General features: G+C 38.9%; 2 protein-coding genes across 7 annotated transcripts; one reads left to right on the top strand and one right to left on the bottom strand.

Moving 5' to 3' along the window:
* The first annotated feature begins 245 nt into the window (after positions 1-245).
* On the top strand, positions 246-10091 carry LOC149691831 (RNA-binding protein 5-like). Of its 6 annotated transcripts, none has more exons than XR_016383499.1 (18): positions 246-368; positions 599-780; positions 841-931; positions 1000-1482; positions 3016-3085; positions 3423-3496; positions 4380-4499; positions 5506-5566; positions 5639-5698; positions 5759-6087; positions 6165-6476; positions 7054-7696; positions 7798-7982; positions 8074-8148; positions 8235-8350; positions 9476-9605; positions 9684-9889; positions 9927-10091. XR_016383499.1 is itself a non-coding variant. In XM_089869239.1 (18 exons), the coding sequence occupies exons 2-17, from the start codon at positions 602-604 to the stop codon at positions 9813-9815; spliced, it is 3060 nt and encodes a 1019-aa protein (XP_089725365.1). In that variant the 5' UTR covers positions 246-368; positions 599-601; the 3' UTR covers positions 9816-9833; positions 9869-9935. The 6 variants fall into 6 exon arrangements, 5 of the variants coding, with proteins under 5 accessions (XP_089725365.1, XP_089725366.1, XP_089725367.1 ...); XM_089869239.1 differs by having other exon boundaries at positions 9684-9833; positions 9869-9935; XM_089869240.1 differs by having other exon boundaries at positions 844-931; positions 9684-9935.
* Sec13 (nuclear pore and COPII coat complex component secretory 13) lies at positions 10071-11933 on the bottom strand. The gene is made up of 8 exons (XM_089869263.1): positions 11770-11933; positions 11651-11695; positions 11460-11575; positions 11252-11403; positions 11059-11192; positions 10687-10826; positions 10347-10611; positions 10071-10274 (listed from the first exon to the last, which is right to left on the bottom strand). Exons 1-8 carry the CDS (start codon positions 11770-11772, stop codon positions 10185-10187), a joined length of 945 nt encoding a protein of 314 aa, XP_089725389.1. The 5' UTR covers positions 11773-11933; the 3' UTR covers positions 10071-10184.
* Positions 11934-13614: the final 1681 nt, after the last annotated feature.

The raw sequence follows: 13614 nt of genomic DNA, 5'->3' as shown, positions 1-13614 counted from the left end.
TGCAATTCATTCATGCCAAATTTAGACGTAAACAAGTAGTCGCGTTCATTTTCAAACAAATTTATTTGCTAATTCATTGTAGGTCTAAGCCCTATATGTATTTAATTATTTATTTATCATTTGGAGGTGTATGGCCATGGTCCTAGCTTAACTAATAAACCGGAGCAAAGAAAATAAAGTATGGTAATATCGTCAATCTTTACTGGTCGTTGTGAACTTGTGGTAGCAGAGGTGGTATTTCTCAACTCGGTTTGTGTTGACTTTGTTTTATTAAATAACGACGAAAGTCGGAACTCTGATTAAATTGCTTGCCATTTTTGCAGAAATTTAGATCTGTGTACGGTTAAACAGTTTGTTGCCATAATTAGGTAAGTTATTTGAATTCATAATTTCCGAAGAACGAAATTTCGGGTGGATTTAAAACTGAAATTTGCATGATTGCATCTAAATGCACCAAGGCTCATCGATTTTTGCACTTAAGCCTTGGCCTTTTTTTTTTTCCTTTTTCTGTTATTTTTTTTTACACGATGTAATTCGCGTTTTTATCAATGTACATTTGATGTAATCATGTGATTAATTTTACTAAAAACTAATTAAGAAAATGGATGAACCCCCTGGAACAGAGTATTTTACTATACAAGGGACTCCTGGTCCAGCATTCATGAATAATAGTAGAATGAATGCTGGGAATTTTGTTATACCTGGCCCAAGTTACGGGCAGAACTCTGGTGGTTCTAAATCAATGGTTTCTGACAAAACAACCAGGGATAGATATGACCAGTATGTGCATATTTTTAACAAAACATCCTTATAAATTACACATGATAATCCTTGCCCTAGAAGTAAGAGAATGGATGACGGTTCCAAATACAAAGATTACCGTAGAGATGATCGTGGGAGAGATAGAGGCGACAGTTATTACTACGATAGGGTATGGAATATACATTACCTTAACCCTACCATTATGTTCTGGGAAGGTTAACTCCATTTTGTTTTTAGAACTCGGGCAGTGGGGAAGAAAACTATGGTGATAGTAACAGTAGCTCCAGAGACTCTTACTACAGCCGGTCTCAAGATAGTGATTATGGAGTGAAAGATTACGAATCTTCTTCCAGAAGAGAATATGAAAAAGAGAGTCGCCATAGTCGTAGCCGTTCTTCTAGGGATAGAGACAGAGATGATAGGGGAAGAAGTAGAGACAGAGAATCTAGTCGGAGGGAACGTTCCAGGGGAAAAGAAAGATCCAGAGACAGAACAAGATCTAGATCCAACGATCGTGACAGAGATAGGGAGTCCTCCAGAGAGAGAGTCAGGGATAGAGATAGAGACCGTGAACGTTATGATAGAGGCAGAAACGTCATGTCTAGCAATATGGGAAGTGGAATGAGTGGCGGCGGAGGGGTTGGGGATTGGAGGGTAGAGGAAATACCCAATCAAACCATTATGGTCCGTGGACTTCCTTCACATGTTACTGAAGAAGATGTGAGTTAGCAAAACACTGTCTTCTTAAACAGGGTTCATACAAACCTGGAAAACTCAGGGAAATAAATTTTTGACTAAAAATTCAGGGAAATTCGTTAGGTTTGAGTAAGTTGTCCCTGATGGGGTTGCTTACTTGCTTCAACTATAAAAAACCATTCCCGTTGTTAAAAAACCTGCAAAACTCGGGGAAATATTTGCGAAAAAACCTGGAAAACTCAGGAAAATATATGGGAGAAAACTCGGAAATGTATGGGATAAAACCTGGGAAACTCGGTTCAAGTATATGGGAAAAACCTGAAAAACTCGGTTCAAGTATATGGGAAAAACCTAGAAAACTCGGGGGAAAAACCTGAGAAACTCGGGAAATATAGGGGGAAAAACCTGGGAAGCTCGGGTAAATATATGGGGGAAAAACCTGGGAAACTCGGGAAATATACGGGGGAAAAACCTGGGAAACTCGGGAAATATACGGGGGAAAAACCTGGGAAACTCGGGGAAATATCTGCGAAAAAACCTGGTAAACTGGGGAAAATATATGGGGGAAAACCTGGAAAACTCAGGAAAATATACAGGAAGAAACCTAGTAAACTCGGGAAAATATATGGCGAAAAAACCTGGTAAACTCGGGAAAATATATGGGGAAAAACCTGGTAAACTCGGGAAAATATATGGGGAAAAAATTGGTAAACTCGGGAAAATATGTGGGGGAAAACCTGGTAAGCTCGGGAAAATATATGGGGAAAAACCTGGTAAACTCGGGAAAATATATGGGGGAAAACCTGGAAAACTCAGGAAAATATACAGGAAGAAACCTAGTAAACTCGGGAAAATATATGGCGAAAAAACCTGGTAAACTCGGGAAAATATATGGGGAAAAACCTGGTAAACTCGGGAAAATATATGGGGAAAAAATTGGTAAACTCGGGAAAATATGTGGGGGAAAACCTGGTAAGCTCGGGAGAATATATGGCGAAAAAACCTGGTAAACTCGGGAAAATATATGGGGGAAAACCTGGTAAACTCGGGAAAATATATGGGGAAAAACCTGGTAAACTCGGGAAAATATATGGGGGAAAACCTGGTAAACTCGGGAAAATATATGGGGGAAAACCTGGAAAACTCAGGAAAATATACAGGAAGAAACCTAGTAAACTCGGGAAAATATATGGCGAAAAAACCTGGTAAACTCGGGAAAATATATGGGGAAAAACCTGGTAAACTCGGGAAAATATATGGGGAAAAACCTGGTAAACTCGGGAAAATATATGGGGAAATACCTGGTAAACTCGGGAAAATATATGGGGAAAAACCTGGTAAACTCGGGAAAATATATGGGGAAAAACCTGGTAAACTCGGGAAAATATATGGGGAAAAACCTGGTAAACTCGGGAAAATATAAGGGAAAAAACCCTGGAAAACTCGGGAAAATATAAGGGGAAAAACCCTTGAAAACTCAGGGAAATCGGTTTTTCCGAAAGTTGTATGAACCCTGTTAAAAAATGGGCCTTTTATTGAAACCACGATTGTTCTTAGTTAAAACAAGAAGTTATGAGATGTGGTCTCACGCCTAGAGACATAAGACTACTTCGAAAAAAAGATACAGGTAAAAAACTTCTTTTCCTTAATCTTTTGGTTAATTACAATTTAGTTTTTATAAGCTTATCTTGGTCTCCAAACCAAACCAAACCAAACCAAAAACGTTTTCGACTGGTTTTACCGAGTTTTTTTTTTCTTAATACCCATCGTTAAAAATGAGTGATCAGTTTCTCAAAAGAAGAAAAAGGATGCGTACTAAATATTTTCGTCAAGATTGGTGTGTGTCAAAAATGTATCAAAAAGAGTTAATTACTCTTAAAAAACAAAAAATGAGGAAATGGTGTCTTTGTGGGAAATGTTACTAACGCTCTGTTACCACTTGTTACATTGCCCATTCTATATAGGTGTCTCAAGGGGTTTTGCCTTCGTGGAATTTCCATTACTCTCGGAGGCCGTTCGTTGGAAGGAGCTTACGAAGGTGTTGTAAAAGAACATTCCACTTAAACCATTCTCTTGGACGAATAACTCTTCCAGTGACTTTTAAAATCGTTTCGATAATCGTGGGATAATCACACGATATAATTATAATATACCCTCAAATATATTTTTTTTTTTTTAACTTAAATTCATCTTAAATATTACTGCTTATAAAATTTTATCAGCTTTCCTAAACTAAAGATAAAATACTTAAGTTAAAAAAATGGGTTCTTAGTTGTAACTAAGAACAAATTTAACGAACGTGCACTTGGGCTGACGCTAACTGGTTCATCCCGTGTTTTGTCGAATATAAAATGTTAGAGCTGATAAAACTTACAAGACAGTAAGCTTTTTTTATTTTTGAACGCAGTTTTCTTTTCTTAGCTTTATAAATACTATAACTTAGCTTCTTTTGATAGATTTAATTAAATTAATTAATTTAGGTTTGGCTTACTAGCTGAGGAAAGAGGGAAAATTATCGATAATGTAGATTATGTTACTTAACTTAGCTTTTAAATCAAGCGCAAAGAAAAATAAACAGGCTCGCACATTTTCTTTAAATCATCACTTAGAGGGGAAGAACATAAAAGAAAATTTCGTCCTTTTTTAAAATAATCCACTTAAATTCCTTTGTCATCCTTTCTTCGGTTCGGATGCCCCGTGGCAAGGCGGTTTTCGTTCTCACAATTTATTGCCCCATAAAAACTATATATAAATGGAAAAGGAATAAATATTTCCAAGTTTTTCCGCCCAATCTTTTTACTGTCGTCAGTTTTTAATCCAGGAGTTTATAAAAAGGACAGAGTTGGAAACTGGTTTCAAAATTTTCTCGGGATAGATTTTTGAAATTAACTTTTTTTCCATCGACTTTGCTTTCTTTAAAGGGTGCCCTGACTTTTCCGGGATCGCAGTACAAAGCCGTTCTTCACTACAGCATTCCCAAAGATTGCGGTCAGCTTATGGATAGGGGAATTAATGGAAGACAAGATTGGAATTGCGTTAAAGTATGCATTTGCAAGTCCCTGTCTCTTTATCTCCATAATCCGTGACTGTCTCTTTATCTCGATAATCCGGGACTAATATCTCGATAATCCGGGACTAATATCTCGATAATCCGGGACTAATATCTCGATAATCCGGGACTAATGTCTCTTTATCTCGATAATCCGGGACTAATATCTCTTTACCTCGGTAACCCGTGACTATAATGTCTCTATCTCGGTAACCCGTGACTATAATGTCTCTATCTCGGTAACCCGTGACTATAATGTCTCTATCTCGGTAACCCGTGACTATAATGTCTCTATCTCGGTAACCCGTGACTATAATGTCTCTTTATCTCGGTAACCCGTGACTATAATGTCTCTTTATCTCGGTAACCCGTGACTATAATGTCTCTTTATCTCGGTAACCCGTGACTATAATGTCTCTTTATCTCGGTAACCCGTGACTAATGTCTCTTTATCTCGGTAACCCGTGACTATAATGTCTCTATCTCGGTAACCCGTGACTATAATGTCTCTTTACCTCGGTAACCCGTGACTAATGTCTCTTTATCTCGGTAACCCGTGACTTATCTCTCTTTACCTCGGTAACCCGTGACTAATGTCTCTTTACCTCGGTAACCCGTGACTAATGTCTCTTTACCTCGGTAACCCGTGACTGTCTCTTTACCTCGGTAACCCGTGACTGTCTCTTTACCTCGGTAACCCGTGACTGTCTCTTTACCTCGGTAACCCGTGACTAATATCTCTTTACCTCGGTAACCCGTGACTAATATCTCTTTACCTCGGTAACCCGTGACTAATATCTCTTTACCTCGGTAACCCGTGACTAATATCTCTTTACCTCGGTAACCCGTGACTAATATCTCTTTACCTCGGTAACCCGTGACTAATCTCTCTTCACCTCGCTAACCCGTGACTAATCTCTCTTCACCTCGCTAACCCATGACTAATCTCTCTTCACCTCGGTAACCCTTGACTAATGTCTCTTTTTTTTTAATTGTAGTGTGGAGTGAACAATTTTCGAAGAAGAGATTATTGTTTCAAGTGCAATTCTATGAGAGAAGGTGAATTTTGGATAGACTGTGCACCGAAATGAAACTAATCCTCACTGAATTTTTATTTTTATTGTTTTGTAGATGTTGACACGGGTAATTTTGGAGAAGGGTCACACGAAGTCAGCGCCACTCCATCAAACAGTAAGATAATTAACGCTTTAAGAACGGGAAGCTTAATTAAAGTTAAATTTTTCGTTTCAGCACTTTTATTCAGAAACCTTGACATATTAACGACTGAAGAAAGAGTGTTAGCGGTTTTGGGAAATTTTACCGCCCTTCCTATTAAAAGGCTCAAAGTCGCGAAAGATAAATTGACTAGAACTTCGAGAGGATTTTGTTTCGTAGAACTTCATTCCACGGCGGAAGCCACTCAACTTCACGATGCCTTACTTTCTTTAAACGAAAGTTTCGTCATAGATGGGAGAGAAGTAGCCGTTTCTTATACTCGACGATCCTTAACATCCATGAACAGCGCTGCTAGTGCCAATGCGGCGAGTGTGGCTTTAGCCGCGGCCCAATGGACAAATCAGGTTGTTAATCTTGGACTTTGAAACTCTTAACGCGATTAGTTTAGTTCAAATCCCTAAAACTCTTACGGTATTAACAGGGATTGGACTATTCCAATAATAATAATAATACGACTCAACCAGCAACCCAGTATTATCAATATAATAATTATAATACTGGTGGTACAATATCCGGTACTGATGGCGCGTCCGTGTCTAGTAACGCCGTCATCTCCGCTAGTAGCACTGTCGTTAGTGCCGCTCCGGTTTCCGCATCCGCTACTAGCTACTCGTCCACCGCAACCACGCAGCAGTCAGCCAATCAAACGAATTATCATCGAAAAGAAAATAAACCAGTCTTTACCACATCATCATCCTCCATTAAGAACACTAGTAACTCTACTAAGACATCTGTGAGTTGACGAAAAGTTGTCATGAAGCTTAAAGGGAGGGTGAAGTGGAAAATCAAGTGATTTTTTTATCGATTCTTATACTAATTATAAGACCAGTCTGCAAAGTGAAACATTCAGGAAATACCAGCTCCGAATGATTTTCAAATTCAAATTAGGTTCAGATTTTAAGTATAATTTTAAAGAAAGGCCTCCGACCAATCGCGTAACGCCCTGCCTTTTCATTAACAAAATTCATGTGGCACGTTCCATGTCTCGCGCCACGATTATCACGTCGCGCGCGATTTTATCAAATCTCATGATAAATTTCATTCAACACGGAACGTGCCACGAGAATTTTGTTAACATGAAGGCAGGGCGTTACGCGATTGGTCGGAGGACCTTCTTTAAAATTATCCTTAAAATCTGAACCTAATTTAAATTTTAAAATCATTCGGAAACTGTATTTCCTGAATGTTTCACTATGCAGACTGGTCTTATAATTAGTAGAAGAATCGATAAAAAATCACTTGATTTTCTACTTCACCCCTCCCTTTAATGGGGAACTAAATCGTCGTTTCAACGTCGTTTACTTTTTCAGTCCTCTGTTGCCACTAATCTCGGGACGGTTGTTGTTGAAGGTGTCACCTACAACAAATACCCTGTTCCGGATGTTTCTCAGTACCAGTACGACAAATCATCTGGTTATTACTACGATCCGACTACTGGTCTTTACTACGATTCCAATTCCCAATACTACTTCAATTCGGAAACCCAACAGTACCTTTACTGGGACGGCATTAATCAAACTTATCTCGTCGCTCCCGTTCAAACTGCAGCCACTACAGACTCAACCGCGACAGCTTCTACAACCGCGGTCCCTGGTGGTGAAACGGATGTGGGTGATGACGGGAAAGATGACAAAAATAAGGGAAAAGATAAAGACAAACAGGACAAGGTCAAGATTGCCAAGAAGATCGCGAAAGACATGGAACGATGGGCCAAAACGTTGAATCAAAAGAAGGAGAATGCTAAATTAGGGATTCCAATGGCTCAAGGAACACCTCTTTTACCAGTTGGTGGTGAAGTGCCATACGTAAACGTCGCCGCCGCCGCCACGGCTCGACAGTCTGCCGCCGCCGATGCTGGTTTCGCTATTTTAGAGAAAAGATCCACTCCGATGGAGAGACAAGCGCTTCTAAGTGAAGTCATGAAGAAAAAAGAAATGGAGGATAAAATGGGAGGTCAGATTATTTTTAACCTTTCTTTATTATCATTATTTTGATGGTTTTCCCTTGTAAGACCAGTTTTTTTTAAGGATTATTTTATTTTGTTTATGGGTTAGTAGCTTCTTACGGAGAAGGAAGTGACTCTGATAATGAGTTAGATGATATTGGAATCTTGGACGCGATAAGAGCCGAAGAGAATAAACTAGTTGATTGGCACAAGATGGCTTGCTTGCTTTGCAAACGTCAATTTCCGAGTGCTGAAGCTTTGAAAAAACATCAACAACTTTCTGATTTGCATAAAGTTAGTTATTATTTATTTTAATAAAGATTGTTTTGTTTGTTTGTTTGTTTAGGGATAAGGTACATTAATTAATTGTTTGTTTGTTTTGCAGCAAAATATCGCGACTCTAAGAAGAAGTAAATTATCACCCGAAGAGATTGAAGAGTTAGAAAGAAGAGAAAGAGATGTAAAATGTTTTTTTCTACCATAAATGGCGAAAAGCTACTTTTTCATTCTAAAACACCGCTCTCCCTTAATTTTTTTTTCTTTTAGACTGGTTATAGAGATAGAGCCAAAGAACGACGGGAGAAATACGGTCAACCCGATGTTCCTAAACCAAATAGGCTCAAAGATAAATACCTTAAACATTTAAAAATGCAACAAGCAACGTACGCTCACGTTTTAATTTATTAGCACATTGTAGGCTTATCGTTAGGCACTATAGTAGTTATACAGATAGACACTCTTCCGCAATGACGGTCCATGACGTCATCTTGGTACGGCGGACTGGCCATCTTTGTTGACGGTCCATGACGTCATCATGGTGACGGTGGCCGTCTTTTTCACGGACCATGACGTCATGGTGACGGCGGCCTTCTTTTTCACGGACCATGACGTCATGGTGACGGCGGCCTTCTTTTTCACGGACCATGACGTCATGGTGACGGCAGCCGTCTTTTTCACGGAGCATGACGCCATGGTGACGGCGGCCGTCTTTTTCACGGAACATGACGTCGTCTTGGTGACGGCGGCGGTCGTTTTCACGGACCATGACGTCATGGTGACGGCGGCCGTCTTTTTCACGGACCATGACGTCATAGTGACGGTGGCCGTCTTTTTCACGGAACATGACGTCATAGTGACGGCGGCGGTCGTTTTCACGGACCATGACGTCATGGTGACGGCGGCCGTCTTTTTCACGGACTATGACGTCATGGTGGCGGCTACCGTCTTTATCACGGACCATGACGTCATGGTGGCGGCTACCGTCTTTTTCACGGACCATGACGTCATGGTGACGGCGGCCGTCTTTTTCACGGACTATGACGTCATGGTGGCGGCTACCGTCTTTATCACGGACCATGACGTCATGGTGGCGGCTACCGTCTTTTTCACGGACCATGACGTCATGGTGACGGCGGCCGTCTTTTTCATGGACCATGACTTCATGGTGACGGCGGCCGTCTTTTTCATGGACCATGACTTCATGGTGACGGCGGCCGTCTTTTTCATGGACCATGACTTCATGGTGACGGCGGCCGTCTTTTTCACGGACTATGACGTCATGGTGGCGGCTACCGTCTTTATCACGGACCATGACGTCATGGTGGCGGCTACAGTCTTTTTCACGGACCATGACGTCATGGTGGCGGCTACCGTCTTGTTAACGGAACATGACGTCGTCTTGTTGACGCAGGCCATCTTGGATCAGTATAGTTAAAACTACTGACACTTAAATCACTAGCGAGAACGATGTGGGAATTAGCCCTAATGTGCAAGTATTACGCATTTAGAGCTTTTGAAGAACCTACAAAGGAGGGAATTGGTGCTGAAAATATTGGCAATAAAATGTTAAAAGCCATGGGATGGTCGGAAGGACAAGGACTTGGAAGGGAAAATCAAGGAATGGCTGGAATTATTGACGTAATTACTATTTTAGCGCCTAATGTTCGGGGGAAAAGAGTTGTTATTGAAGCGAGATATTTATTATTTTCTAAAAAGGTAACGAGAAGAGTAGGTTCAGCGGGATTGGGGATGAAAGGAGCTACATTTGGCGCAACTGCAAAAGATACGTACAAGGAAGCTGCTAAGAAAGCCATGCATGCTAGATATATGGAATTTGATGAGAAATAATATAAGTTTTTTTAACTTAAAGCGAGTAAGAACGAAATATAAGTTTTTCACTTTAAAAGCGAGTAAGAACGAAATATAAGTTTTTAACTTTAAAAGCGAGTAAGAACGAAAAATGAAAAATCCACACAGTGTTGAACTTGTTGTACATATTTAACCTTCTACAAAAGCTAACAAAAAAACCCCAGCCCTCAATTTTTTAAATAATATCGTAAACTCTTCATAGGAAAAAAAAAAATAAATAAATTCCAGTCTTCGTTACGTTATTTAAAAAAGAAAGCACAAATTTATTAATTTTTTTTAACTAGTTTGATTTATATTACAAAATATAGGAGGAGGAGCGAGCCATGGAAATTCAATACTTTCATTCATTTAATTTGCAGTTGTAACAACACCTTCACCCTTTTTAACGTCACTGATACAGACCCATTGAGAATCAACCGTTTGTTTCCATAAACTGACCTATTTTAATTAGAAATTAATAATTGTAAAATTATGGTAAACAAAAAAATATTAATAGGCGAGGAGTTTTACTTTGTTATCTCCACCGGAAACAGCCAAAATGTTACCAGTAACTGACCAACTAACGTGCCAAACTACATCATCAAAAGTATGCAAGATTTGGTAGGTCCATGCACTGTTAGTCCCGTCATTTGTCCATATTATGACCCTCCGATCTTGGGAGCAACTAGCCAGGATGCTAGTGGGTAATCCAACACTAGGGGCCCAAGCTACATCTCGTACCCAATCAGAATGAGCTTCTAGTTTTTGGTCTTCTTTCCATGTACCCTCTTCTTCGCTATTTTTAGGTAATTAATTTAATACTAATTATTAATTTATCTAGTTCTGGGAGAGATTTGTTTCTTATACTAACATATATTTCCATATTTTGACAAGATTGTCACATCCCCCAGTTACAAATCTCTTTATTAATGTTTGGGGTTGGGTTCCAGGTTGATCAAATACAGAACCAGCTGGAATAGCGGGAGCAAAACTAACTGCGTTGCATCCAATCTTAAAGAAATATTAAAATTAAACCCCCCCTTTTTTTTAGTTTTTTATCTATAGAGAGCTTTCAGAGATAGGTTAGTACTACGTCACACCCTCCCAAGTCTTATCGCTGTTATATTGGGTGGTCTCAGCTTCATTCCCGCTTTAAACCCACCAATATGGCAGCGTAAATTATGTCACGAGACTCAGCTCCTCCCTCAACTGAAAACTCTCTATATGGATCATGGATATGTACAGTATGGGCATTATTAATCTTTTTCGTGTCCCAAGTTCCATCTCCTGTACTTGAAATGACAGAAACGGCACCATCGGAGCTACCACAAGCCAACATCAATCCAAATTCATGAGGAGCCCAACATAAGGAGTTAACTGTCATTGATTTGGTTGTTATTAAGGTAGGAATTCATTTATAATAATTAGATTTTTACCGGAAGAATCATGATTATTGTACTCGTAAATTTTACTCCATGAACCACCCACTTCTTTCCAAATTATGACTTTCCGGTCGTAAGAACAAGATCCCAATATTGTCCCAAATCTTGGATGAGCCCAAGCTACTTGCCAAACTGGACCTTCGTGTCTGTAATGGTTCTTGGTTGATATTCAACTCTTATTTAATGTTTCCTTTAAACGTACTCTCTTAAATCGGCCACTAGTTTTTGGGTTCCACCTCTAACGTCAAACACCCGAACTGATCTATCTGATGAGCATGTAGCCAAACGAATGCCATAAAAATCCATTTGGGCATCGTGCTTTTTAGAAATTACCGAGGGTATTTAGTATTTAGCATTTTAATTGAATAAATATTAGTTTAATTATAATCTTACAATCATATCTTCGTGGGAAGTGTCGACGGATTGAAGTAAAGATACCTATAAATCGCAAGACAATTATTTTAGCTAAGCCTTGGCTATAATTATGTCAAAACAAATCTGAGGTTAATCACCATTTTTATCGCTAGAAATTTTAACGAGTCCTTTTAAATGAAGGAAATTAATAATTTAGAAACTACTTTGGCTTTAATACCGTACAGTGACGCAATTTAAACACTAATCATCAGATCAGACGCGTGGCACTACCTCCATTTTGAAATTAATCTTGGTTACAGTAGTATTTCTTAGTAGTTTTCTACTAAAAAGCCGGATTTTTGGCCAATCAGAATGAGGTTAGTAATCATAGTAGATACTATAGGAGGAACTTTATAAATTAAGCGCGGGAATCACTTTGTTTACAACACGTGACTTCCAAGGTTTATCGAAACGGGGAAATTCGAGCATCGTTTCCTTTTGATACAGTTTTGTAACGAAAAATAGTTTCCGTTTGATGAAAGGCCTCAAACTAATAATAGCGGTAAAAATTCGACTAGTATCTTTAGTTTTGTATTATCAGGCAACCCATTTTCCGATTTTTCTTTTCCCCTATGGGGGTTCAGATGCGTGAGGTGAAAGCGATTGGTATTATTACTTCCCGAGTTTAGTCGCGACAGTTCCATGGAAACCCGATAAAATATCCATTTCCTATTATCGGAAGGAAAGGCGGGCAAACACAGTTATAGATAATAGAAAATTTATTAAGAGCCCTTTTTTTAATTAAAAATATATAAGTTGACAACCCGTTTCATTGTCAAACCAGACGTTAAATTAGTTCTAGTCGAGACATAGTTTCGGTTAGGCTTAGAAGTTGAACGATTTATGATCCAATAACTTAATGGTAAGTTGTAAATACGTTATACTTTATTGCGTTCGTTTATTTATTAACATCAACTACGTTCTATTAGCAAAAAGATAAGGAATAGAGTTATTTTTCTATCGTGATTAAGTGTTTAACTTAACTTTATTGTTTATCCTAATGTATTAAAGTATTTCCCAATATAACTTCGTAGTAAAGGAATACAGTTTTATAAACTCTCTTGTCAATAAACCCTCTCACCCCCAACCCTCCCTTTTAAATTGCTAAGCCTAAATCCCTGCCTAAATTGAAACTTCCTTATTATGTTTCTTGTTGTTTTTGTCTTTCAATAAGTTTAAGTTTTCAATAAAGAGAAAGTTCAGAAGTGGATTGAAATACAATTACCTAAATGTAATTTTGAGAGACAAACTAATAAAAGTCTTTTCCCAATTCCCATAGGTCGTAAAAAGATGAAAATATGCGAAAAGTGATGGCTAACCTCGATATAATCCGTAAAAAATCCCTAACTCGATCCTTCCGATTTGATTTGACAGAAGTGTCTCCTCTTCCAAGCACCGATCAACTTTCGTCGGCGCTTAGCGGAAGTCACTCCTCCGGATCATTTTGCAAGTATTTTTTATATCCTTATTTTTTGTTTTCCAAAAAAAAAAAAAAAAAAAATACCCCATCCTAAATATGGTATTTTTTCAATAAAAATCCTGGTGGAATAGGAGATCCTTTCCACTTTCCTACTCTCGTTACGCACCTAATCCATCCGCTATTTCCCTCTTTACCATCTGAGCATCCAGCTAGTGATCCCTCGACTTTCGTCCCATCACTATAGTAACGGGAAACGCGGCTAGAGCTGCGCCTCTCCCTTCCCTTTCATCCTCCTTGGTGTTACAAACAAGGGAGGTATTGTTGCCCCTAAAATCTATCGCGCGTAAATTTTGTCTTTTGGTTTGGCAAAAGTTCATATATAAAAACAAAAGTATGCTTCGTACATAGTTCCCAGCCTTTGGCTGTAGACTCCACCCCTTACATAAACCAACCAACCAATCATAAAAGAGCTTCTTTTTTGTATGTCGAAGGTTTATAAAAACAGTACTCTATAGTGGTTATC

The sequence above is a fragment of the Phalangium opilio genome, unplaced genomic scaffold (genome assembly GCF_054372755.1).
Source record: "Phalangium opilio isolate 3A_F unplaced genomic scaffold, DU_Popi_V2 ptg000025l_1, whole genome shotgun sequence".
NCBI lineage: Eukaryota > Metazoa > Arthropoda > Arachnida > Opiliones > Phalangiidae > Phalangium > Phalangium opilio.
Note: the sequence above shows the minus strand (reverse complement) of the source record. Positions and strands in the feature narration are given on the sequence as shown.

Coding starts and splice junctions, on each gene's coding strand:
- Sec13 (XM_089869263.1), bottom strand. Junction 11,404..11,459: donor CTAGTGGCCGATTTAAGAGA/GTACGTTTAAAG, acceptor GAACCATTACAG/ACACGAAGGTCCAGTTTGGC. Junction 10,275..10,346: donor TTTCCGGTGGAGATAACAAA/GTAAAACTCCTC, acceptor TAATTAAAATAG/GTCAGTTTATGGAAACAAAC.
- LOC149691831 (XM_089869239.1), top strand. CDS start 602: ATGGATGAACCCCCTGGAACAGAGTATTTTACTATACAAGGGACTCCT. Junction 932..999: donor ACAGTTATTACTACGATAGG/GTATGGAATATA, acceptor TTTTGTTTTTAG/AACTCGGGCAGTGGGGAAGA. Junction 5,567..5,638: donor GTGCAATTCTATGAGAGAAG/GTGAATTTTGGA, acceptor ATTGTTTTGTAG/ATGTTGACACGGGTAATTTT.